Source organism: Lactuca virosa, chromosome 5, assembly GCF_052849685.1.
Source record: "Lactuca virosa cultivar CGN04683 chromosome 5, Lactuca_virosa_CGN04683_v6, whole genome shotgun sequence".
Taxonomy (NCBI): Eukaryota; Viridiplantae; Streptophyta; class Magnoliopsida; order Asterales; family Asteraceae; genus Lactuca; species Lactuca virosa.
Genome location: NC_136430.1, coordinates 2717023 through 2744772, shown reverse-complemented (window position 1 = coordinate 2744772; position 27750 = coordinate 2717023). Strand labels below are relative to the sequence as shown.

Here is a 27750-nt window from a genome sequence, read left to right as displayed (position 1 = left end):
TTAAATAGCGTGGACTCGCCGAGTCCACGTATGGACTCGCTGAGTCCTTCATTAAATCAGACCAAAACATCGCGATCCCACTCGGCGAGTCTGGGCGCCTACTCGCTGAGTCCCTCTCTAAAATTCAATATAAGATACTTAAAATAAGATACTTGGGAATCCGGATGTTACAATAGATTTCGGTTATGAATTGTTTACAAAACATTTGGAAAGTCGGAACATGATACACACAAAACTAAGATAACCTAGTTCAAATAACATTTGACATATAACCACTACTGAAGACTTACCACCATTTCATCTTTTAAACCTTATAACAGGAAAGATGCCTCCACGTAGACCCATAAGGCTTGTCATCAACAACACGTCAGCAAATCCACCACCGTTGCCACCACCACAGTACGACCCTGATGTTTTCCAGGCTGCTGTAACAGCCACCGTAACAGCCGCTATGACTCAAATCCACGCTAGTGGTGCCAGTGGAGCTGGTAGTGGTGCCAAACAATCTAACCATGAAGATAGCCACAGAAACCCAAGGGAGTGTTCCTACAAAGACTTCACCAACTGCAAACCCAAATCCTTTGAGATATGTGCATGCCCAGAAGGGAGCAAAGTGAAGTTTGCTACCTGCACCCTCTCTGACAGGGCCCTTACATGGTGGAATGGCCATGTTAAGTCACTAACCCTCACAGTGGCTAACTCAATGGGCTGAGAGAACTTAAAGGCAATGATGAAGGAAGAGTACTGCCCGAGGGGCGAGGTGAAAAAGCTAGAGCAAGAGCTCTGGGGTCTGACAATGAAGGACTTCGATATTGCTGCTTACACTGCCAGATTCAGTGACCTGGATATTTTGTGTCCCGGGATGGTCACCCCGGAAAGTAAGAAAGTGGAAAGGTACATCTAGGGACTATCTCCTCAAATCTAAGGAAACATGATAACTGCAAATCCACTTACTTTTGACAGTGCCAAGCGTCTGGCACAGACACTCGTGGACCATGGAGTCCGCCAAGGCGTGATGGCCCCCGTTCCTAAGCCAACCAAAGGGAGTGAGTATAAGGGAAAGTCTTGGAGCAAGAAAAAGGGACAACCAACACAAGAGCCCTCGAAGAAACAGCAGATTGTTGCTGTTTATGCTGCCACTACCCTTGCTGCTCCAACACCAATAAGGCAATATGCTGGGATTCGTCAAATTAAATCGTAATCATAAATTGCTTCCTTATCCGAAGAAATCACATTATTCATATAAAAACAAAGAATCCTTGCAGTTGAGCTATGATGGCTTAGTGTAAACAAAGAATTCTGCCTTATTTCCTGTTCCTTGTTTGGTTGTGGACTTAGGGCAGAGTCTCTCATTCGACTGTCTTTTCAATCTTAATTATATACGACTAGTTTACACCTAGCGATCATAGAGGGACCAAGTAGGGATCGTACTATGAAATTTCATCACTATTTATCAAAGCACTTTTACTGCTAGTACTCACTGATTTCGGTACAAAATATTCATGGTAGTAATAACAAAGATAACCAGCTAGTACTCACTGATTTCGATACAAAATATTGCGGTTGATCTGGTTCCCATCCCTCTATGCGGGAACAAGGTCATCGTGGGCATGGATTGGTTGACCCCTAATGGGGGGGGGGGTGATTGACTGCAAGCAACAGTTAGTTCGGGTTCGGACCCCAAGTGGGGGAGAGTTGGTGATTCAGGGTGAGAGGTCGCAGCGTGGGCTAGGTATGTGTTCTGCAGTGAGGGCCAGATGTTATCCTCATCAGGGTTGCTCGGGTTTTGTCGCCTATGTCATGGATACCCGGGATAAGGGTAAGGCGACCGTGGATGATGTGCTGATTGTGCGGGAGTATCCTGATGTGTTTCCAGAGGATTTTCCTGGGGGTACCTCCGGAGAGGCAGGTGGAGTTTATGATTGACCTAGTTCCAGGTGCGGCTCCGATAGCCAAAGCACCATAACGGTTGGCTCATCCCAAGATGCAGTAGTTGTCTACACAATTGCATGAGCTATTAGACAAAGGATTTATTAGGCCCAGTAGTTCGCCTTGGGGAGCATCGATTTTGTTTGTGAAGAAGAAGGACAGGTCTCATCGCATGTGTATCGACTACCGGGAGCTGAATAAGGTCACGATGAAGAAACTGTTGGATTAGGTGTCTAAGCCCATAACTATAATTGGTATGTACTTGAATTGATAGCAGCACAGTCCTTTTGGGTTGCCCTCAACCTAGCAACTGGACAAGGAAATTATGAAAGGAGAGATATTAATTTATAAGATTAATAAATTAATATAAATGATTTATTAATATGTTAATGGATTAATATATTAATTAGAAATCATTATGTTTAATTAATTGTTAGCCAGAAATTAATCAGAATTGATTTTGGGGTTAAAAGAATTAATTATAAGGTGCAGGGACTAGTTTGCAATTATCTAATAGTTGAGTGGAAGGCTCTAGAAACCCCTTGGAAGAGGGTGGACGAAATCTTTAGGGGAAACCCTAATAATTTCGTCCATAGGGGCTTGGATAAGGCCCTTGGGTTTGCTTAGGCCCTAAGCAAAGGATAACTAGGGTTTCCCTTAAACCCTAGTTCCCTCAACTATTTAAGGAGCCTCCTGGCTCACATTTTGGGTACTGAATTCTTTGGAAGAAACCCTAGTGGCCGAAATTGCATACTACCTCTCCCCTATCTCTTCTACTTTCCTTCTTGCTAGTTTGGGTGTGATTCCATTAGAGGCATTACACTTGTGGTGCTAAAGCTTCCAAGAAGATCAAGATAAAGATCAAGAGGATTGTCAATTGTTTGCTATAACAATTGAAAGGTATGTAAACCCTAAACCCTAGTTTGTTAATTTCGAAATTAGCCTCTCTCCTCTAGGGTTCTTGTTTTGCAATTCAAAGTTGTATGTTCAATAGTTAAAACATAGATCCAAAGTAGGTTGCATGTGAACTTAGGAATTGTTTTCTAGTTTATTTGTTGTACATAAAACCCATCAGTGGTATCAGAGCCATTGTTGTTTTAAATTGAATTGCTACAATTGTTGAATTGCAAATTAGGGTTTATAGCTATTAAACCCTAAAGGCCAAAATTTTCGATTTCTAGGGTTTTGGATCAAAGGGTTTTTTCGAAAACCCTAGCCTCCAAAGAACCCTAATCGAAATTAGGGTTAGGGTTTTGAAAACCCTAGCCTCCTCCCTTGTAAATTTCGAAATTTGCTTAGAAGTTTTAGGGTTTCTTGTTTTTGGATAATTGTTACTTAATTAGATTAATTGGATAATTATCCTTACCCTATTTTTCGAAATTAGAGGGATAAGGATTAGGATTAAATTAATTGATTAATTTAATTAGATAATCCTTACAAGATTTAATAATTTGATTAATAGTTAATTAAAAGATAAATATTAAATCTAGTTAATTGGTTTATTTAAATTTAAATTTAATAGCTTAAATTTCGAAATTTATAAACCCTTAAAGTTTTAAAATGTTTTAAAACACACCTTATATATATATATATATATTATAATTAAAAGTTTAATATTATATATGTATAAGAACATGGTCAGTCAAATCGCTAGTATGCCTTATTCACGAAGCTAATCTATAAGGGGGGTATAAGGAAACTGCCTATAAAATGGTAGTTGAATGGGTGTCCACTCTCACCCACCGCTTCCTTGATTAGTGGAGGGTCGTTAGCAGAACGGATTTGATAGGACAACTACTTCTCATTAAAAGTATAATGATATTAAAGAAAGTACTAGAACATTATTTTCAAAATCCCAACTCTAGTTACTTTAGGAAAAATGTGAAAAGTATGCTAATCCATGAAATTGCACATTATGCTTTATTGGTCGTTAGTGGAGCGTGTGTGGTTAACCAGCACACTAAAAGGCACTAATAAAGAGTAGTAATGGGTATCTCATAATTGTCATTTTGATGGAGCGTGTGTGGTTTACCAGCACATCAATAGTTAATGATAAAGACAATGAGGTTACCAAGCATATTTGCATGGTTATTCACATCTTGTTTGTGATCCTCGGCATCCCAGTCACAAATAGAAGAGCATAATCTGAGATTAAAACATGCCATTGAATAGTTTCAATGTATCTCAAAAGAATTAGGAATTTCACTTCGTTTGTTTCGTCTAATGGTGGAATTGGTGAATCGTCATTCGCCTACCTTATGAAATTTGCACTTGGATCTCGGCATCCCATTTCTGAGTTGTGAATCTTCATAGTTGGATCCTAACCTTGATATTATATCTTTGGGTTATTCTATTAAGGTATCTTGAAATCTAACTAAAACTTTCTTTCTTTGAAGATGTCTACTCCTGGAAACACTTCTACTTCATCCTCCTCCAACCAGAACTTCTCCTTGCTCAATATATGCTCCAAATTCGTTATGGATGGCTCAAACTATAACGATTGGATGCGCAACATCAAGATGGCTCTTCGTTTCGAGAACAAAGAATATGTTCTTGAAAAGGAGCTCAAAGAGCTTGATGAGAATGAAGCTACTCCTGAAGATCTTGCTGCCTACAAGAAACATTACGATGATGCTACCAAAGTGGCATGCATCATGGTGGCAACTATGTCCCCAGAACTGCAGAGGTACTATGAGGACTACTGGCCTTTCGAGATGAACAAGGACCTTATGGAAAAGTACCATAAGCGAGCTCGTCAAGAAAAGTTCGAAGTAGTCAAGTCACTCATGGCTTGCAAGATGAAAGATGGGGAGTCGGTTGTGTCACATGTGCAAAGAATGCAACGCTACATAGAGCGTTTGGTCAAGCTCAATATTCACTTTGATGAGGAATTGGCCATTGACATGGTCTTGAACTCACTTCCTGAATGTTATGGTCAGTTTATTCTAACTTACCATTTGAACAATACTGAGCAGACCTTGGCCCAATTGCACAACTTGTTGCAGACAGCTGAGGCAGGGATGAAGGGTAAAAGTATACCCTCCACACCTACGAGTGCCCCTGTTTTGGCTATTGGACAGGGAAAGGGGAAAAAGAGGAAAGGTCCTCCCAAGCAAAACTGGAAGAGCAAGGCTCAAGCTGGGTCATCTAGTAATGGCCCAAAGGCTAAGCCCAATGGTTCCACTCCCCATGTTTCTGATCCAAAAGAGGCAGTTTGCTTTTACTGCAACCAAAAGGGGCATTGGAAGAGATCTTGCCCACAATATCTGCAAGATATCAAGGATGGCAAAGTGAAGCCATCTTCGGCAGGTATTTACACTATTTCTGCTAATAACTCATTATCTTCTCGTTCTTGGGTCCTTGATACAGGATGTGGTTTTCATATCTGTTCTGATTTGCAGGGTCTAAAGGAAAGTGAGGAGATAGAGCGAGGAAGGATAAACCTGATCATGGGAAACAGAAAGTCTTCACCAGTAACCAAGATCGGAGTTTATCAGCTTCTGCTTAGTAATGATGTTAGATTAGATTTAATAAATTGTTGCTATTCGTCTGAGATGACGAGAAACATTATTTCATTTCATGCATTGTTCAGACAAGGTTTTACATATTCTTTTAATGATTTGAATGGTTCAATTTCTGTTTATAAGAATGGTGTTTTTATGTTTGAAGCTTTGCCTTGTAATGGTGTGTATGAAACAGTGACTTGTGTTGATAGCCTAGGAAATAGTGTACTTAATATTGACTTGTCTAATAGTGTAGACAAGGCATGCTTGTGGCATTGTCGTCTTGGACACATTAACAAGAAACGCATAGCCCAACTCCAAAAGGATGGAGTGTTGGAATCATTTGACCTCAAGTCAGATGATATGTGTGAATCTTGTCTTTTGGGAAAGATAACAAAATCACCATTCACAGGGTCTTGTGAAAGAGGTGAAGGTCTGTTGGATCTCATACACACAGATGTGTGTGGGCCCTTCAGATCAACTACAAGAGATGCTAATCGATTCTATGTGACTTTCACTGACGATTATAGCAGATATGGATATATGTACTTGATCAAGCATAAGTCAGAAACTTTTGAAAAGTTCAAAGAGTTTAAGCATGAAGTCGAAAATCAATTGGGCAGAAAGATAAAGATACTTAGATCCGATAGAGGCGGGGAGTATCTTAGTATCGAGTTTAACGACTATCTGAAAGAATGTGGGATAGTCTCACAATTGACTCCTCCTAGGACACCACAGTTAAATGGTGTAGCTGAGAGGCGCAATCGAACCTTGTTAGACATGGTTCGTTCTATGATGAGTCGGGCTTCGCTTCCTATTCACTTCTGGGGGTATGCCTTAGAGACAGCCGCCCACATCCTCAATCTTGTCCCTACAAAGAAGGTTGCCAAAACACCTCATGAAATGTGGACAAGGAAAGTTCCCTCGATAGCACATATTAAAGTCTGGGGTTGTAAAGCTTTCGTAAGACGAGAGACTCACGACAAGCTAGCAGCTAGAAGTGAGAAATGTGTTTTCATTGGTTACCCAAAGCAGTCTTTTGGATATTTGTTCTACAGGCCTAGTGAGAACGTGGTCTTTGTAGCACGAAGAGGAGTCTTTCTTGAAAGAGAGCTCATATTCAAAGAGGACAGTGGGAGCACTATTGACCTTGAAGAAATTCAAGAGTCAGCCAATGAAGGAACCTTAGATGACACTAGCACTCAACCAGAGGAAACAGTTCCTGTTGAACCAATCGATAACTCATTACCTCTTAGAAGATCCACTAGGGTGAGTGTGCCACCTGAGTTGTATGGTTTTCATATTACTTCAGATGGTGACACATTCATAAGTGACAGAACACTGGTAAACTTAGATGAACCAGTCACTTATAAGGAAGCAATGGCAGGCCCAGAGGCTTCCAAGTGGAAAGAGGCAATGGACAGCGAGATTAAGTCCATGTATGACAACCAAGTTTGGAATTTGGTTGATAGTGCACCAGGTCGCAAGACAGTTGGGTGCAAATGGATCTTCAAGAAGAAGACAGACATGGATGGGAATGTGCATACATTCAAGGCTCGACTGGTTGCAAAAGGTTTTACTCAAACCCCAGGGGTTGACTATGATGAGACTTTTTCGCCAGTGGCTAAGATTAAATCTATTAGGATATTGCTCGCCATAGCTGCCTTTCATGATTATGAAATCTGGCAGATGGATGTCAAAACTGCTTTCCTTAATGGGAAGTTGGCTGAAGATGTTTACATGAGTCAGCCAGAGGGTTTTGTTGATGCAAAGTTTCCCAATAGAGTGTGCAAGCTTGAGAAATCCATTTATGGATTGAAACAAGCATCTCGCAGTTGGAATCTTTGCTTCCATGAGAAAGTCAAAGAGTTTGGTTTCTCTAGAAGTGAAGATGAGTTTTGTGTGTATATCAAGGCTAGTGGGAGTATAGTAACTTTTCTGGTGTTATATGTCGATGACATATTACTCATTGGTAACGACGTTCCAACCTTGAAAGAGGTTAAGTCTTGGCTTGGAAAGTGTTTTGCAATGAAAGACCTTGGAGAAGCTGCCTATATTCTTGGGATTAGAATATTGAGAGATAGAAAGAAGAGACTAATTGGACTTAGTCAGAGCACATACTTGGATAAGGTACTAAAGAGGTTTAGTATGGAAAATTGCAAGAAGGGAGAGCTACCTATCCAGAGCAATACCAAATTGAGTAAGACTCAATGCCCGAGTACAGATGTTGAAATAGATGACATGAGTCGTGTACCTTATGCTTCCGCTGTCGGATCGATCATGTACGCTATGACATGTACTCGCCCTGATGTGGCATTTTCTTTGAGCATGGTCAGTCGCTATCAGGGAAACCCAGGTAGAGCTCATTGGATAGCAGTTAAGAATATACTCAAGTATTTGCGAAGGACAAAGGATTGGGTTCTTGTGCTTGGTGGCAGTGATACTTTGAGAGTAGATGGTTACAGTGATGCCAGCTTTCAGACGGATAGAGATAACTTCCGTTCTCAGTCGGGCTGGGTATTTTTACTGAATGGAGGAGCAGTTACTTGGAAGAGTTCCAAGCAAAATACGGTGGCTGATTCTACTTGTGAATCAGAGTACATTGCAGCAAGTGAAGCGTCGAAAGAAGCAGCTTGGTTGAGGAACTTCATCGGGGATCTCAGAGTTGTTCCAACCATCCAGGAGCCTATGGAACTCTTCTGCGATAATGAAGGAGCGGTTGCCTTGACAAAGGAACCGAGAGATCATGGTAAGACCAGACATATCGACAGAAAGTACCATTTCATTAGACATAGAGTTGAAGAAGGCCATCTTATAGTAAAGAGGGTGTCATCTGAAGATAACCCAGCAGATCCCCTCACAAAGGGTCTGAGTAGGGCTAAGCATATTCAGCATGCTCGGAGCATAGGACTGAAAGATGATATTAGTTTTAGTAGTTAGATTAGTTTTTGAAACTTGTAACAAAGTAAATGTAATTGACTTTTGGTGATTAAATAATAAAGTATTATTTATAAGTTTGGCTACTACCTTTTGTCAATTGTTTATTATTGTGTTTCATATTTTGCATGTTTTACTTCCTGAATAATGAGATTATTCAAACTCCACAGTCGCTCGTACTCTTGGAAGTAAGTAGTGAATTAAGACTGTCATGAATTGGATTGCAGATTGTCTAAGGATAGACATGGCAATAGAATTGCTGCAATGTTCATGAGTACTCAGAAATTGAGATTTGAGTATTGGATAAACCCACGCTCAGAGTATTACTTCATGGAATTCATCACGAGTAATACTGAGACGATAATATCTTATAATCTTGAAACGAAGATATATGAGTTGTAATTTACAAGTCGGTTGTGCATTGGTGATACGAAAACGCATCAGTAACTTGGTGTTATAAAACGTATTGTCATGCATAATTTGATGAGTAAAAGATACAAGCATATGAGTCAACGTTTATTCGTTCCTTTTGCCCTAACAGGAAAAGCGATATCTGTGGGCCCCTCGATGATTTGGTGTTGACTTATGTGCTGGGCCCAGCCAGGACTAAATTGATGTGTTCGATTAGAAGTCCTACATCATCACAAATCAGGAATCGGGAAACATAGATTCTGGACAAACAGATTGATTACATTCCATGTCTTTTGTCTGGGGATATCAAGCAGAACGAAGGGTTATATGATCACTTATCTTAGGACACGTAACTGACTGGGTCAGAGTTCGGCAGCAGCTTTTTGGAAGCTACAATTTGCTGGTCAAATTTAGAAGGCATACTAGCAATTATAGTTACAGACTTATCCAAGTGGGAGACTGTTGGATTAGGTGTCTAAGCCCATAACTATAATTGGTATGTACTTGAATTGATAGCAGCACAGTCCTTTTGGGTTGCCCTCAACCTAGCAACTGGACAAGGAAATTATGAAAGGAGAGATATTAATTTATAAGATTAATAAATTAGTATAAATGATTTATTAATATGTTAATGGATTAATATATTAATTAGAAATCATTATGTTTAATTAATTGTTAGCCAGAAATTAATCAGAATTGATTTTGGGGTTAAAAGAATTAATTATAAGGTGCAGGGACTAGTTTGCAATTATCTAATAGTTGAGTGGAAGGCTCTAGAAACCCCTTGGAAGAGGGTGGACGAAATCTTTAGGGGAAACCCTAATAATTTCGTCCATAGGGGCTTGGATAAGGCCCTTGGGTTTGCTTAGGCCCTAAGCAAAGGATAACTAGGGTTTCCCTTAAACCCTAGTTCCCTCAACTATTTAAGGAGCCTCCTGGCTCACATTTTGGGTACTGAATTCTTTGGAAGAAACCCTAGTGGCCGAAATTGCATACTCCCTCTCCCCTATCTCTTCTACTTTCCTTCTTGCTAGTTTGGGTGTGATTCCATTAGAGGCATTACACTTGTGGTGCTAAAGCTTCCAAGAAGATCAAGATCAAGATCAAGAGGATTGTCAATTGTTTGCTATAACAATTGAAAGGTATGTAAACCCTAAACCCTAGTTTGTTAATTTCGAAATTAGCCTCTCTCCTCTAGGGTTCTTGTTTTGCAATTCAAAGTTGTATGTTCAATAGTTAAAACATAGATCCAAAGTAGGTTGCATGTGAACTTAGGAATTGTTTTCTAGTTTATTTGTTGTACATAAAACCCATCAGAAACGTTATCCTCTCCCAAGGATTGATGATCTTTTGGACCATCTTCAGGGTGCATATTGGTTCTCCAAGATTGATTTGTGATCGGGTTATCATCAGATGCGGGTCAGGAATGAGGATATGTAGAAGACAACTTTCTGGACTCGATATCGCCATTATGAGTTTGTGGTGATGCCTTTTGGGTTCACCAATTCTCCATCTGCATTCATGGATCTCATGAACCGCGTGTGCAGACCAATGTTGGATCGGTCTGTGATAGTATTTATTGACGATATCTTGGTTTATTCCAAGACTCAGGAGAAACATGAGGAGAACTTGAGGGAAGTGCTGGAGACTTTGACGAGAGAGAGACTCTTCGCAAAGTTCTCCAAGTGTGAATTCTGGTTGCTCGAGGTGCAGTTTCTGGGGCACCTTATCAATCAGAAAGGTATTTTGGTCGATCCGGACAAGGTCGAGGTCGTGATGCGGTGGGAGGTTTCGAGGTCTCCATCTGAGATTCGCAGTTTTCTTGGTCTGGCTGGTTATTATCGGAGATTCATCCGGGATTTTTCCAAGATTGTTGTTCCATTGAACTGAAAGACCAAGAATTCGGTGACATTTCGTTGGGGGCCTGAGTAGCAGGCAGCTTTTGAGAATCTTAGACAACGTTTATGTGAGGCACCGATTCCGACCCTGCCTGAGGGTGTTGAGGACGTCGTGGTTTATTGTGACGCTTCAATATCCGGTCTAGGGTACTATTGATGCAGCGTGGTCGTGTGATTGCATACGCTTCCAAGCAGCCGAAGCCTCATGAGGCGAATTATCCGACACATGATTTGGAGTTGGGGGCCATGGTTTTTTCCCTCAATATTTGGCGGCATTACCTCTATGGGGTTCGTTGTACTATCTACACGGATCATAAGAGCTTGAGGTATCTGATGGATCAGCCGAATCTGAACATGAGGCAGCGTTGATGGTTAGATGTGGTTACTCCTTTATTGGAGCGGATTCGTGAGGCTTAGGCAGAGGTTATGAAGGAAGAGCATCGAAAGAGTGAGCGCATTGTGGGTCAGGTGGCTTCCTTCGATTATTATAGACGTGGATTGGTGACTCTGCATCGGCGAGTCTGGGTTCCTTATTGGGGCAATGTACGCCAGGTTCTTATGGAGGAGGCCCACAAGTCGAGCTTCTCCATTCATCCCGGGGTGACGAAGATGTATAGGGATCTTCGTCTTGATTATTGGTGGCCCTGCATGAAGCGGGATGTCGCAAGGTATGCCGAGCGATGCTTGACTTGCAGGAAAATCAAGGACGAGCATCAACGTCCTCACATCAAGATGCAGCTGTTAGAGATTCCCGTATGGAAATGTTAAGACATCACTATGGATTTTATAACGAAGCTTCCCCGGACTGCGCGCGGAGTGGATTCTATTTGGTTCATTGTGGATCGGTTGACCAAGAGCGCGCATTTCATTCCGATTCAGGAGAGTATTTCTGCAGAGAAGTTGGCCGAGATTTATATCAGGGAGGTGGTAGCACGTCATGGGGTGTTGGTATCATTGGTTTCAGACAGAGTTGTTCGCTTTACTTCTAGATTTTGGAAGCAGTTTTATGACGAGTTGGGCACTCGTCACCATTTTAGTACAACATTTCATCCGCAGACCGATGGTCAGAGTGAGCAGACTATTCAGACCCTTGAGGATATGCTGCGTACATGCGTGTTGGATTTTGGTGGGAGTTGGGATACGTATCTTCCTATAGTGGAATTTTTGTATGACAACAGTTATCACGCTAGCATTAATCGACCTCCTTGTGAGATGCTCTATGGGTGGAAGTGTAGGACCCCGATTTGTTGGGGTGATGTCGGTCAACGATTCATGGGGAGTACTAAGGTGGTAATCAAGACAACTAAGCTAATTCAACAGGTTCGGAGCAGGCTCCAGATAGCTCAGAATCAGCAGAAGAGCTATGCCGATAGGCGCCGGTCAGACTTGGAGTTCCAGGTGGGAGATATAGTTCTCCTGAAGGTGTCACCTTGGAAAGGTTTCATTTGGTTCAGGAAGCGGGTCAAGCTGGGCGCCAAGTATATTGGTCCCTTCAGGGTTTTGGCTCGGGTGGGCCGGGTTGCGTATCGTCTTGATCGTCCAGCCGAGCTTAGTCAGATTCATAGCATGTTTCATGTCTCTCAGTTGCGGAAGTGTTTGGTAGATGATTTCTCAGTTGTGCCATTGGAGTATATTCAGGTGGATGACCGCCTGAATTATATTTAGAGACCAGTAGCGATTTTGGATTGGAAGACGAAAACCTTGAGGAACAAGGTTGTCGAACTAGAGAAGGTGCAGTGGCAGCACCGCAAGGGGTCGTAATGGACTTGGGATCCCGAGGAGGAGATGAGAGAGCATTATCCCGAGTTGTTCCGGGCAACGGACTTCGCCCTTGCATTATTTAATTTGTCCCATTTTGACCTTTGAGTTGTACGCGGGGCATAAAATTGGTATGCTTAGCATAAAAGAGGTGAAGCGAGTACGCAGGGCGTACCAAGTGGTACGCTTAGCGTACTCAAGCGAGTGTATTGATCGGGGATCCGGAGGCGTACTCTGGGCGTACATAAGCATATACGGGGCATACGTAAAGACTTTGAAAACCCTAATTTCCAAGGTTGGCCACTATTTAAGCATCCTTATGGACTTGAAACCCTCATTTTATCAGCCTCTTCTCCATCTTACCCTACACTCGAATCCTAATTCCATACTTGTGTGTTTTTGAGCTTACAAGGCCATTTTGAGGTGCATTTTGGTGGTTTAAAGGAAGGTGATCATCATTGAAGCTTCATTAGACAAGTGAAGGTTTATAGATCCAGAATCCCATCATTTTTTGGCACTCATTTGAGGTATAAAGTCTTGAACTTGGTGCTTATTAACTTAGATCTCTTTTGGTTTGGGTTTATGGACCCTTTTAGCCCCATTGATGAGATCGTATGAGTTCATCGTTTCTAAAGCTTAGAGTTTCCACTCTTGGTTTTATTTTGGTCCTTGAGTTATAAATTTGCCATTTTTGAGGCTTAGATCCATCCAAGCATGAGTTAGGGCCATTTTCATGAAAGTAGAAGGTTATGTTTTGAGTTTGGAATCATTTGGGGCATGCAAAGTCACCAAGTCAGTGACTTTATGGGTCTAGACATTGATTAGGACTCAGATCTGTGGTTTGGACCTATGGGCTAAGCATTAAGTGCTTAATCGAAAAAGTTGGCTTCATAGAGTAGTACGCGCAACGTGCAAGCCGTCAAGCGTGTACGCACAACGTACAACTGAGTGTGCCCTGCGTACTCAGTCAGAATGGGCTTCACATCTTTGGGCCTCGGCTTGGGCCATTTCATGGACCTAGTTGCTTTGGGCCTCAATGGGCCATCTGAAAGCATGCTTTTTCTCTAAGGAAATTATTGGGGTTTTGGGTAACGCCCATTGGAGGGGTTTGGCCCCAATTTGGAAAATTGGGCCATAAGTGGGCCACAAGTGGGCCTTGGAAGATTTTTTGGTGTTGGGCCTTTTTATATTGTGGATTTGGGCCTTAGTCATGGATCAAGTTAGGCCAGGGTAAAAGTGGTCATTTTACGCCAAGTATGGAGTATTGAATTTTGATTGGAACCCAAGTATTGATTGGGTGTTATTTTTGTACTGATAGCTCGAGGAGTCGACAGGGAAGCGACTAGGGATTTCTTTCTGTGAGATTCAATATTTGAGGTGAGTTTCCTCATCAGGTTTTGCGGGTCTAAGGCACCAATGTCGGCCGTTATTGATTATGTTAGGATGTGTAACATCCCAAAAATCATAACCAAAAATTTCATTTTTAATTTGATAGTTCATAAAATAGATTATTGACAACATCATCAAGGCTATCTCATATCATAAAAACTCATAAGTCATATGTCTCAAAAACATGTCATAGGATAATAATGTCAGAGTACAATTCCCAAGAAACTCATATGCGGAAAATCGTGTGTGTGATGAACTACAGTCATGTCGGCTCCTTTCCTTTCGAAGAAGAGGTACCTGAAACCAAAACTATAAACCGTAAGCATGAAGCTTAGTGAGTTCCCTCATCATACCACATACCATACTATAATCATACTGCCAGGCATATCTGGGTGCCCAACCTACCCTTCTGAGCATACCGGGGTGCTCAACCTACCCCTAGTAGGCATACCAGGGTGCCTAACCTACCCCTGTGAGACATACTAGGGTGTCCGACCTACCCGTCTGGTTTATCTCATGCGGTTACGGGGACTATTTCACCCCTACCACTACCAAATAACAATATAACATAATCATAGTGTTAGGCATACCGGGGTGCCCGACCTACCCCTTTGGTCTTTTCGACCTGATACGGAGACTATTTCCCCTACTACCACCATCACATGACATCATACCATACTAGCACATAAAACATAACACATAGCGGCATACCAGACAATTATCATAAAGATAATCATCTAACAAACAACTCCTATTAGTGGGTCGGCATTGTGGCCTTAGACCCACTACTACTGGAAGGTAACTCACCTCAATGTCGTGAAGTAGCTGAACTGTCCTCGGCTCCTGGATCAACTCCTCTCAAACTCCTACACATAATTATCTCCTTTAATTACTCTTTCATACTCATAATCCCCTTTAAGGGTCAACTCTGGTCAATGGTCAAGGTCAAAGTCAACATCCAGGCCAAAGTCAAAATCCTGGTTGAATCAACTCGCCGAGTTTGTGCATCAACTCATCGAGTTTCATAATCAATAAACCCTGAAATCCCGATCTTACTTGTCGAGTCCTTTCATGAACTCGTTGAGTTCATCCTCAATGCATAGTCGGGACCTTTTACCCACAACTCGCCGAGTCCCTCTTTACACTCGCCGAGTTCCTTAACCTTCGTAACCCAAACCATGGCCAACTCGCTGAGTCATCTTCTAGACTCAACGAGTTTGCTCAGTAACAGAAAAGGTTGGGGGGGACCACGACCCAACTCGCCGAGTTGTATGAACAACTCGTCGAGTCCCCCATAGTCTAAATCCATACAATCGATTTTAGTCGGGCTTAATGCATCTAAAACGTAGATCTGGCTCCCTAGGGTCGATATATCACGTAAAGTTTCAAACTTTACGTTTATGCATGGGTTATTTAGCTCAAAAAGCCCTAAAATGTAGTTCACAAGTTGCATGGGACTCCCATGGCCATAAAGTTGGCACCTTTATGCCATGGAGTCCCTCAAAGGTTCAAATCTGAATTCAAGACACCAAAACATGCTAGCATCCATGAATGGTTCCACAATATGCTCCTAAAAGCCCTAAACTACTTCATTAAGAGATCTAGTGAACAAATAGACAAGGTATAGACTTTATACCTCAAATGAACTGGAAATGAAGTTCTTCTTCTGGATCCAAAGCTCCTTCACTCAACCAAGAACTTCTAACTTCTACTCCTTCAAGCAAATACCAAAGAATCACCCCTTTTTCACTCACAAAGCTCAAGATCTCGAATTAGGGTTTTCTGGACTAAGGGAGGCGATGAGGGAGGTCACAATGGCGTGTTAAGGTCCTTTAACTAGGGTGCAAACCCTGAAAATTAGGGTTTCACTCTGGCAGGTCTACTCATCGAGATGAGGCTTCTCGAATCATCGAGTAGACTTCAAGTCCCGCATCCAAAAATATCCCATTCCTACTCGACGAGTTTGGGCCGTCAACTCGTCGAGTCCCTTTGTGAAAACGAATAATTATTATTAAAATACATACCAGGAACCCTACGTTACAAATCTACCCCAATTATTTTAGACTTCGTCCTCGAAGTCTGTTGCATCTGGGAAAAGCTCGGGGTAGTGCTCCCTCATCTCGTCCTCCAGCTCCCAACTCCATTCCGAGCCCTTGCGATGTTGCCATTGCACCATCACTAACTCGACCTTCTTGTTCCTCAGACCCTTCATATTCCTATAGAGGATGGCTACTGGTCGCTCAATGTAGTTCAGGAAGTCATCCACCTGTATATCCTCTAGAGGTAACACCGCAGAGTCATCTACCAGACACTTCTGCAGCTGGGAGACATGAAAGGTACTGTGGATCTAGCTAAGTTCGGCTGGCAGATCCAGCCTATACGCCACCTTGCCCACCTGGGCTGCAACCCTAAAAGGACCAATATATCTGGGGCCCAACTTGCCCCGCTTCCTAAACCGGATGACACCTTTCCAAGGTGACAGCTTCAAGAGAACCATATCCCCGACCTGGAACTCCAGGTCTGATCGGCGTCTGTCGGCGTACCTTTTCTGCCGACTTTGAGCAGTCTGAAGCCTGCTCCGGACCTATTGGATCCTCTCTGTCGTCTTTAGTACCACTTCGGTACTCCTCATGACCCTCTATCCAACTTCGCCCCAGCATATCGGGGTTCTATACTTCCTCCCATATAACATCTCGAAGGGAGGGCGGTCGATACTCGCGTGGTAGCTATTATTGTAGGAAAACTCTGCCAAGGGAAGGTAGGTATCCAAGCTACTAACGAAGTCTAATACACATGCTCGCAGCATGTCCTCCAAGGTCTGGCTGGTTCGCTCATTCTGACCATCCGCCTGAGGGTGAAAAGCTGTGCTAAAATGCAGAATCTGGAAGTGAATCATACGTCCGTCATGAAATTTCTTCCAGAATCTGGAAGTGAATCGTACGTCTCAGTCAGAAATCACGGAAACTGGCACTCCATGTCGAGCTACTACCTCTCTGATGTGGATGTCGGCTAGCTTCTTGGCCGAGATGCTCTCCTAGATCGATATGAAATGGGCGCTCTTGGTCAACCGATCCACGATGACCCAAATCGAATCCACCCCTCATGCGGTCCTGGGAAGCTTTGTGATGAAATCCATAGTAATATCTTCCCATTTCCACATAGGGATATCCACCGCCTGTGTCTTTCTATGAGGCCTCTGGTGCTCGGCCTTGACCTTCCTGCAGGTCAAGCATCTCTCGACATACCAGGCTACATCCTGCTTCATGCAGGGCCACCCGTAATCAGGACGAAGATCTTTGTACATCTTCGTCGCCCCGGGATGGATAGAAAACCTGGATTTGTGCACCTCCTCCATCAAAACCTGGTGCACACATCCATGATATGGAACCCACACTCTACGGTGTAGTGTCAACAACCCGCGGCTATCATAGTCGAAGGAGGAAACCTGACCCACAATACGCTCGCTTTTCTGATGTTCCCCCTTCATAGCCTGCTGATGGGCCTCTCGGATCTGCTCCAGAAGAGGGGTCACTACCTTCATCCTCAGAAAGATGTCTCTGATCGGGGCTTCCTTGCGGCTAAGCGCATTGGCCACAACATTGGCCTTCCCCGGGTGGTAGAGGATCTCAAAGTCAGAATCCTTCACCACATCTAGCCACCGATGCTGCCTCATGTTCAGAATTGGTTGATCCATGAGGTACCCCAAAGTCTTGTGATAAGTGTAAATGGTACAATGGACCCTATAGAGGTACTGTCGCCAAATCTTGAGGGCGAAGACAACCACCACCAACTCCAGATCGTGCGTCGGGTAGTTCGCCTCGTGAGGCTTTAGCTGCCTCGAGGCGTAGGCTATAACGTGCCCCCTCTGCATCAATATCGCACCCAAAACTGAGATGGATGCGTCACAGTATACTACAAAATCCTCTACGCCCTCTGGCAGGGCTAAGATAGGCGCCTCGTACAACCTTCATCTCAGCGTCTCGAACGTTGCCTGCTGCTTAGGCCCCCACCAAAATACAACGGTCTTCTTCGTCAGCCGGGTCAAGGGTACTGCTATCTCGGAGAAGTCCCGAATGAATCTTCGGTAATAGCCTGCTAACCCAAGGAAACTCCGAATCTCAGATGGAGACTTCGGAACCTCCCATCTCATCACGGCCGCCACTTTGGCCGGGTCAACCAAAATCCCGTTATGGTTGAGAAGGTGCCCCAGAAACTGCACCTCACGCAACCAAAACTCGCACTTGGAGAACTTGGCATACAATCTATCCCTCCTCAGGGTATCCAACACCTCCCGCAAGTGCTCCTCGTGCTCCTCCTGTGTCTTGGAGTATCACAGACCGATCCTGCATCGGTCTACATACGCGGTTCATGAGGTCCATGAACACGGTAGGAGCATTGGTGATCCCGAAGGGCATCACCACGAACTCGTAGTGGCCATAGCGAGTCCGAAAAGCAGTCGTCTGTACATCCTCATCTCTGACTCGCATCTGGTGGTAGCCTAAACGCATATCTATCTAGGAAAACCAAGATGCCCCCTGTAGCTGGTCGAAGAGATCATCAATCCTCGGTATTGGTAACAGTTCTTCACCATTACCTTGTTCAGCTCCCGGTAATCTATACACATCCGATGCGACGCGTACTTCTTCCTCACAAATAGGATCGAGGCTCCCCAAGGCGAACTGCTCGGCCTGATAAATCCCTTGTCTAACAGCTCCTGCAACTGGGTAGACAACTCCTACATCTCGGGAGGGGCCACTCATATGGGAACACATTCGGGTACTCTCGCATTACTGAAACATCGCTCCCAGTCGCCTTAACCGCCTCCCGGGTATCCATGTTGGGTTTTGAGCATTCTAACACTCCTATGGTGTACATGCAACCCTATAAACCTTGGATCTATGTTTTCTCTATTATACATGCAAATATTAACTATTCCAAGGTTTCATCCTAACTAGCATATTATGAAGCACCTATACTACAAAGTTCTAGTTAGATGACATACCTTTTGATGTAGCTTGATGTCTTCAAGCTTTAAGAGCTTAGCCCCAATAGTGTGGAAGCCTCAAATGGAATCACAAATCACGAAAACACCTTGGAAGAACTTGAGAGAATATGTATGCACACTAAAATCGGCCCACTCTTATTTTCACACACTTGTGCCAATTTTGTGAGCCAAGGACCCCTTTATATATTATGGAGGATTAGGGTTACATCCATGTAAACCCTAATACCCATGACCTTTCATTTACATAGGATCCATGGGTTAAAAGCTCCATGGACCATCCATGAAAGCTTAGCCCAACCTAAATGAACTTGGCCCATTCCATATATATAAGAGTCCATATTTAATTAGTTCTTTTTGATCACTTAGTTAATTCTAAATTAATTCTTGATCAATACTAATTAAATAATATGATTCCATATTAATATATTAGAACTTAGAATATATTAATATAAATCATAAATATACTATTCTCAAAAGACTATCCATATAAATTATGCCGGTGAAGTGCAACCCAAATGGACCATGCCGGGTCGGGTCAAGTACATACCAAATATAGTTATGGACTTAGACATTAATCCAACAATCCATAACATAGGCGACGTACCCTACGCAACCCTGCTGAAGGTAACGCCTATCCCTCGCTGCTGAACACAAAGCTGGTCCTCGCTGCGACCTCTTGCCCTGAATCACCAACTCTCCCCCAATTGGGGTCCTGATACGCACCAGCTGTTGTGCACAGTCAATCACCGCCCCATTAGGGCTCAACCAATACATGCCGATGATAACCTTGTTCCCACGTAATGGAATGGAAACCAAATATACGAGGTAAAGCTCGTCATATAACCTCAAAACACAATCTCTGAAAACCTCTGATGCCCGGACAGATCGGTCGTCAGCAATCTCGACCTCTAAAGGACAATCTAACATGCCTGAAGACTCAGAAAACCACTTGCTAAGGGCAAGAGAGACAAACAATCGGGTAGCCCTCGAGTCTAATAGCACCTGCACAAGGATGCCGTTTACATGGAATGATCCTAAACAAACACATAACCAAAGCACATAAATATCATAACCGACATGTAATAAGAGTTAGGGAGAAGAAAACATATCCGTCACCACATCCGGTACGACACGCGCCTCCTCGGCGGTCAGCTGTAAGGCTCGGCTCCTCACCACTGGAGCATCTGACTTGACCTGTTGGCCATTCGTAATCCGCAGGGTCGCTGGAGCTGGCGCCGTCACTGGCGCTCCTGATGTCAATATCGCGCAGTTGGCCTTCTTGTGGCCATTCTGATTGCAGTGAAAGTAAATCAGGTCTGATGTATGAAAGGTAGGGGTAGGGGCAGTATAATCCTTGCCAAAGTGCCTAGCCTTGCCGCACTTATAGCAGCCTGACGATCCTAGCCTACAAACCCCTTCATGTGGCTTGCCGCACTTCCCACCGCGGCTCCGGCCATGATGACCCTTCGATCTAGAGTCGAACCCCTTGGGTTTCTTCCCCGAAACCCCAGTAACCTGATGTCAATCTCGGGTAGTTGGCCTTCTTGTGGCCATTCTGATTGCAGTGAAAGCAAATCAGGTCTGATGTATGAAAGGTAGGGGTAGGGGCAGTATAATCCTTGCCAAAGTGCCTAGCCTTGCCGCACTTATAGCAGCCTGACGACCCTAGCCTACAAACCCCTTCATGTGGCTTGCCGCACTTCCCACAGCGGCTCCGGCCATGATGGCCCTTTGATCTAGAGTCGAACCCCTTGGGTTTCTTCCCCGAAACCCCAGTAACCTGCCCAGCCTCTGCCGTCCTCTTTCTGATGTGCTCTATATAAATCTCCCTCTCCCTCGCCGAGTAGCTGACATACCGAGTAGCTGTCATGTTTTCGAATGTCAGCTCTCAACATGTTGTGGTAGCGGGTCTTCCGTATCTCCTCATCCCTTGTATACTGAGGCACCAGTAAGGCCCTCTACCTAAACTTGGCAGTAATCTCCGCCACTGACTCAGTCGTCTGCATCATATCCATAAACTCCCTAGCCAGCTGCTGAAGCTCTACAGCCGGCGCAAATTTAGCCATAAACCTGGTCACAAAGTCCGACCAGGTCATAGCCTCAATGGTTGGGGCTCCCAATGTTTCACTGACCGCCTCCCACCAATCTCGAGCTCGATCCCTCAAACATCCTGCTACATACTAGACCTTCGACACCTCAGGGTAGAAGCTCGTCAACTTAGCATACTTCATATCCACAATCCACCTCCTGGCCATAAAGGGGTGCTTCACCCCTTGGAAGTGTGGCGCACCACTTCCCCTGAAATCCTTGAAGGAGAGTATGCGTGTCCCTGACTAGCCAGATGCCATGTCGCTCCTGAACGCCCTGAGACGATCCTCCATCAGCTCAATGATCCCTTCCTTGATTGACCCGAAAATCACCGGGGTCGCCTCAAGGATGTGTCTCGTAATCTCGGATGCAACGAATGCTCGCAATCCATCATCAACTAGCTCGGAACCCAAACCCAAACCCGAACCTGATCCTGATCCTGACCTAGACCCTGAACCCTCCGCTCCGTGACGTGTCACCACCATTCTGAAACAAAACATATAACCATCAGGGTCATACTTAACCTCGAGAGGTCTCACACACTACAAGTTCCCTGGTTCTATCTCAGCCCTCCTTGAATCGATTACGGATCCTCTGCTTTCAGTAATACAGGCCCATACTACCTTCCACATCTATCCGTACTTTCCTCAAGGATTGCCTTGACTTTACCAAGTTGCTTCTACTACCACTGCTTGCTGCACTAATCTCATCCTAGGCTTACCCTAGGGTAACTCTCCGACCTACTCTCCGCCATTAGCTGCATAAGAAATCCCTGCTACCTATACCTAACTAGCCTGCGAATACCATTACATATCACTAAGACCAGATAATTCTTTGAATGAGAGGTCCTACCCTACAACGGTTGTACTCAAACAAGAGCTGCGAAATAGGGCTAGACCTAAACTTCTGAAATTATTTAGTCTACGCAATATGTAACATAACGTATTTGTTTACTAATTAGTTAAAGATAACAAGAACTCCTAAAAGCACAAAGCAAGCAGCATTCGAGCATTGAGTAACTAAATCAAGCATATCCTATTCAGGCCATCATATCACTGACTAATCAGTTCTAGCATGTAATTCAATAAGCACATATAGGAGCATATAGCAGGCACATAAGGTATCTTCCTAGATCCTTATCCCTAATCCAGCATGTAGTTCTCATACACATACAGTAGGCATATAAGTCATCCTTCCTAGATCCTCAGCCCTAATCTAGCATGCAGTTCTCATAATCATATCATATAACATAACATGTATGGGTATATTAGGGAAAACTTGTTGGATTAGTGTCTAAGTCCATAACTATTATTGGTATATACTTCACCCGACCCGGCATGGTTCATTTGGGTTGCATGGCATCGGGACATTTGGATAGACCTTTTGTGAGAAGAGGATATATGTGACGTATTAATATATTATAAGTTCTAATATATTAATATGAAATCATATTATTTAATTAGTATTGCTCAAGAATTAATTTGGAATTAATTTAGTGATAAAAAGAGACTAATTAAATATATGGGGATTGATTGTGTAAATCATTCATTCTTATATATGTGGGCTTATGATCCACGATTCCTTATGTTGGGTTTAGCCCATGTGGTGACCCATGGATACTCCATGGAGGTTAAAACCCATGGAGCATAAGGAATGGGTAAAGTCATTGGTTACATGGTGTAACCCTAATGTGCACTCTATATAAAGACCCCTTTGGTTGGTGAAATCGGCACTAGTGCATACACAAGAGGGCAAGCCGATTTCTAAGAGTCAAGTATCTCTTCTCATGGTTATTCCAAATGTTGATGATGTTGTGTGAACCATTTGAGGTGTCACACTTGGGGCACTAGGCTCTTGAGCTCCATGGAATCAAGCTACAACAAAGAGGTATGTAATTCTACTCGATTTTATATTACATGTACTTTATATTATGCTAGTTAGAACAATACCTTGGAAAATTGATATTTGCGTGTATAATAGAGAAAACATAGATCCAAGGTATTTAGGGTTGCATGTACACCATAGGAGTGTTAGAATGCTCATAACCCAATAGTGGTATTAGAGCCTAGGCTTGTTTTCAATTATACTTGATGCTATTTGCAAGAAAAATCGTTTTTTTTGGAATATGCCAGTTCACCATGAGGTGGTAAAATTTACCACGAGGTGGTGACTGTTCAGTGAAAAAAAATTAGTTTTTTTTGGCATGTTTTGGATTAGAATCATTACCACAAGTGTTTTTGTTCATAAAACTTGATTTTGATGTTATGGTAATGTTTATTCTCATCCAAATAAAAGATAATTGTCAATAGATTCATGTTTTGTATTAGTTTAATGGTTAGGCTAATTTCATGAAAAGTGTTTGATTTGAATTATCTTGTTCTTATGAGTTGATTTAGATTAATAGAAAAGTTAAATGATAATATGTTTTCAATCCAAATTGATCTAAAAGTAGTTCATAAAATGTGTTTTTGTAACTTGTCCTGAAGTTATATGAAAAGTCACATTTATGAATCTTAAAACTCATAAAAGTGCCATAGGTTACAAATGAAGAGTCATCTTTGTCATAAATAGTTTTATGAACTCCATAACTTGTCCTCAAGTTATGGATGTTCAAGAGTCTCTTCATTAAAGTCTTTAAAACTTTAATTAAACTCATAAGTTATGAAAATCCAAGAGTTTTAAAAAGTTTCAATACTTGCCCTTAAGTTTTGGAATTTGTAAAGTTTTGCTTATGAATGCTTTAATTCCAAATCAAACCCTAGAATTTTAAAAGTTTAAAATTCAACCCTTATACTATTATTATAATTTTAATCATATAGATATGTATAAGATAAAGTCAATCTTACCGTTAGTAGGCCTCATTCACGAAGCCGATATATAAGGGGGGTATAAGGTCACTGCCTATAAAATGGCAGTTTAATGGGTGTCCACTCTCACCCACCGCTTCCTTGACTGGTGGAGGGTCGTTAGCTGAACGGGTAGGAAAGGACTATAATTCTCCCTTCATTAAAAGTATAATGATAAATACTAAGTAACTAAACACTTATAAATTCCCAATCTTAGTTACTTAGGAAAATGTGAATTTGGTGCTAACCCATGCAATTACACTTTGCACCCTTGTTAAGTCGTTAGTGGAGCGTGTGTGGTTAACCGGCACACTAACATGGGACTGACAATGTGTGGAAAAGGGTAACTTAATGTTTATCATAGATTGGTGGAGCGTGTGTGGTTAACCGGCACATCAATTAGGTGATAAAGTTAAGGGTACCAAGTTAATTTGCATGGTTATTCACACCTTGTTTGTGATCCTCGGCATCCCAGCCACAAACCTGAGAGGGCACAATCAAGATTTAAACATGCCATTGAAAGTTCAATGAATCTCAAAAGATCTAGGAGTTTCAATCCAATTAAAACTTAATAATTTATTTTGTTTTTCATGATGGAAATTGGTAAATCGTCATTTACCTACCTTCAAATATTTTATAACTTGGATTACAGCATCCCTATTCCAGTTATAAATAGGTTGTTGGGTCCTAGCTTTAATATTTCATATTGGGTGTTATATTAAGGACTTAAATCAACTAAACTTGAATTTCTCCCTCATAAATGTCTATTTCAGACAACTATGGTCTTCCTAAATCTTTAGGAACAAGCCTTCCTAATGAAGATGATATCCCACATGGCAATCAAGGTGAAAGATTAATCCCTTTGTTGTGCATTAATGGGAGTGGAAATCATGCTTCACTTGCTCCAGCTCCTCCAATAATTCTCCCTATTCCCACAAGTTTCAAGACTTGAAAATTTCTAAGTCACTCAATCCCTATTGGCAAGCAAAAACTATATGTGCTTACATCTTGGAAGTTAAGTCACATATTGGCAAGCCGGGAGAGTCAGGTGTCAAAGTCTCGAGGTAGCTGGCTGTCGACTTGGTTCTTTAGTCACTCCCTGATGACAGATCACGACATGACCCTTAGTGATCTTACCTATTTGCTTGATGCTGCTAAATCAGCAATGATTTGAAGCATTGGTAAAGCAAATTAGATTGGAAGATCTACTTCCCAAACCTATTTGGACATTGACAATGGTGACATTGGAAGTCTAGAAAAGCTTTCTCTTCCCAATAGAAAGGGATTGGCCATGGTCAAGTCATTTGACCAATGGTAAAGAGAAAGGCTAAGTCTGAGACAATCAAGTGTACCATTTCCAAAAGGTCCATATGTTTCTTTTGCCAAAGGAAGGGACAGTGATTGCGAAGCTGCCAAATTTACCTGAAAAGTTCATAAGATTAAAGTCAAAAAGTTTGACTTTGCTTCAGGTAAAGTCCATTATCTAACTCTATGAAGTCTCTTTTGGAGATTCTTAATACATGATGTAATGTAAATTACATTTTGATGTTTTGGAAAAATCAAAGGTAACCTAAAGAAAGAGTATGTTGATTCTGATCGCAAAAATGGATTTCGATCGCAAGGTTCGGTGATCAGAATTTTGAGCTGCTACTTAAGAGTTATGATATATTGCTTAGGAATAGATAACAATATGTTTTCATATGTATTTGCATTGTAACGATAAGATTTTTCCGCAAGTTTTAAAATAAAATAAAAGTTTTTGATTTATTTTAAGTATCCTTACAATGACATTTGTGAAAAATTGTTGTTTATATGCTTCCATTGATAAGCAATATTGGAAAATGAATTTGATTCGTTCATTTGTGGTAGTGTCATAATTTACCAAATAAGGAAAGATTCTCATCACCCAAGTTTCAGTTGGATAGAAACTTGGAATCATGCAAGTTGTATTGTATGATGAGTGAGAATTTTCATTTTTGGGAAATTAATACTAATTCCTTGTTCACATGTATGTGTGAGTCAAGTGAAGGACTGAAGGATTGGGTACACTAGGTTGTGCGCTGGTCAGGTCCACCACAAAGGTCGATAAGATTATTCGTCATGATTTACTAAAGTTTTAGTAAATATGGTTATACTTACAAGTTTAAGTGTAATTCTGAAAATTGGAAAAGTTTCAATGTATGGCAGGACGGATAAGAAGAGTCAAATTAGGAAGAAAGATAAAAGTTTCTCCAATCTGAAGAGATAGGAGAGTACTTGAGTATCTTGTTTTATGATTATCTTAGTCATTATAAAACCATATCACAATTGATCCTCTAAAGACACCTTAGTGCATTTGTTTGGCTAGGGAGAGGAATCCTGAATTGTTGAAATGGTTAAATCAAAAGATAAATCATACTTCATTCGAAAAATCAAGTCTTAGAGTCATACTCTAAGATTGTAACTTGAGTGACATAAAAAGTTTATAACACTTGTCAAATGTAGAGTAAGATGTCTCCTACTCTTGTACATTTGAAGTTGGCTAGTTGTGGTGTTTTGGATAAAACAGAGACCAACTAAGACCAATTGCGAGAAGTGTTTAACTTGATAAGAATCCGCACTAACTCTTGAATATTTGTTTTGTCAAGGAATGATTCTTGACAAAAGAGAATGTTTTATGTCAAGAGGTCATTAGGAGTATTTAAAAATCTTGAGATGGTTTCAAGAACTAATAAAGAGTATTGTTAATCACTAGCCCACGACTTGAGGTTTGTAACCTATCGTGTTGACATATTCTAATTTCTGTGCCTATTCCAGTTAAAGTTGACTATGCTTGTGAGTTCTATGAGTTCTCAATTGTTTGCATAACAATATGGAAGCAATGGTAGGCCCTTGAGCTGCCAAGTGGAAAGAAATTAAGATTGAACAAGTTCAGTCCATATGAGTTTGGGTTTGTCGCTAACCCTGTCTTGTGATTTTGTTTTTGACAAATTCACATGGATAGGAATACATACACCATAAAAAAAATCTAAGTGTCATAAGGTTTCTCTCCGATTCATGAAAATGATGGTGAGGAAACGTTTTCACTAAGTAGATTTTAAGTAGATAACAATTGTGATATTTTCATTCTCATGTCGTTAGTGGAGCGTGTGTGGTTAACCGGCACACTAACTAGTGAGAATGGCAAAAGGTCTAGACAAACATGTGAGCTTTCTAAGGAAAGGTGTATGATTTTGATAAAGGCTTATCAAAGCAATCTTGTATCAGAAATCTAAACTTTGGTAAGAAAATTAATAAAGTATTGATTTCTAGAAGTCCAGCTGATTTCTAAGTACATGTCAAAGCTCTAAGGAAAGGTGTATGATTTTGATAAAGGCTTATCAAAGCAATCTTGTATCAGAAATCTGAACTTTGGTAAGAAAGTCAATAAAGTATTGATTTCTAGAAGTCCAGCTGATTTCTGAGTACATGTCAAAGCTCTAAGGAAAGGTGTATGATTTTGATAAAGGCTTATCAAAGCAATCTTGTATCAGAAATCTGAACTTTGGTAAGAAAGTCAATAAAGTATTGATTTCTAGAAGTCCAGCTGATTTCTGAGTACATGTAAAAGCTAGTGGGAGCATAAGAGTTATGCTAATAATCATCATGCAAGTGGGAGTATGATAATTATAATAAGTATTGCAAGTTAGCAATGCTAATTATAGAAGACAAAAGTTTCCATTGGGAAAACGTTGTTTTTCTATAATTAAGGGAGAGGAAATTGTACTTCATTTCAAATCTAAAAGCTTAGATCGTGAGATTTTAATCAAATTTAGTCAAATATATATATGAATGTTATGTTGGAATGGTTCAACATAAGGAAACTCTATATATGGGAACATTATTTGCGTTCTAAAATTCGATTATGATTACGACATTCCTTTTCATAATCTGAATTGTGAGAACATGGCAAATAAACTGGAAAATAAAAGGACTGGTAAAGTATCATGTTTTTATGTAAGTCGGGT

General features: G+C 41.7%; 1 protein-coding gene across 1 annotated transcript in view; it reads left to right on the top strand.

The window, feature by feature from the left end:
* The first annotated feature begins 325 nt into the window (after nt 1-325).
* Nucleotides 326-27750, top strand: part of LOC145115903 (uncharacterized) — a 168052-nt gene continuing 140627 nt past the window's right edge. The window contains exon 1 of the mRNA XM_079052261.1: nt 326-488. Coding sequence (XP_078908387.1) covers nt 326-488 — 163 coding nt within the window. The remainder of the gene's footprint in view (nt 489-27750) is intronic.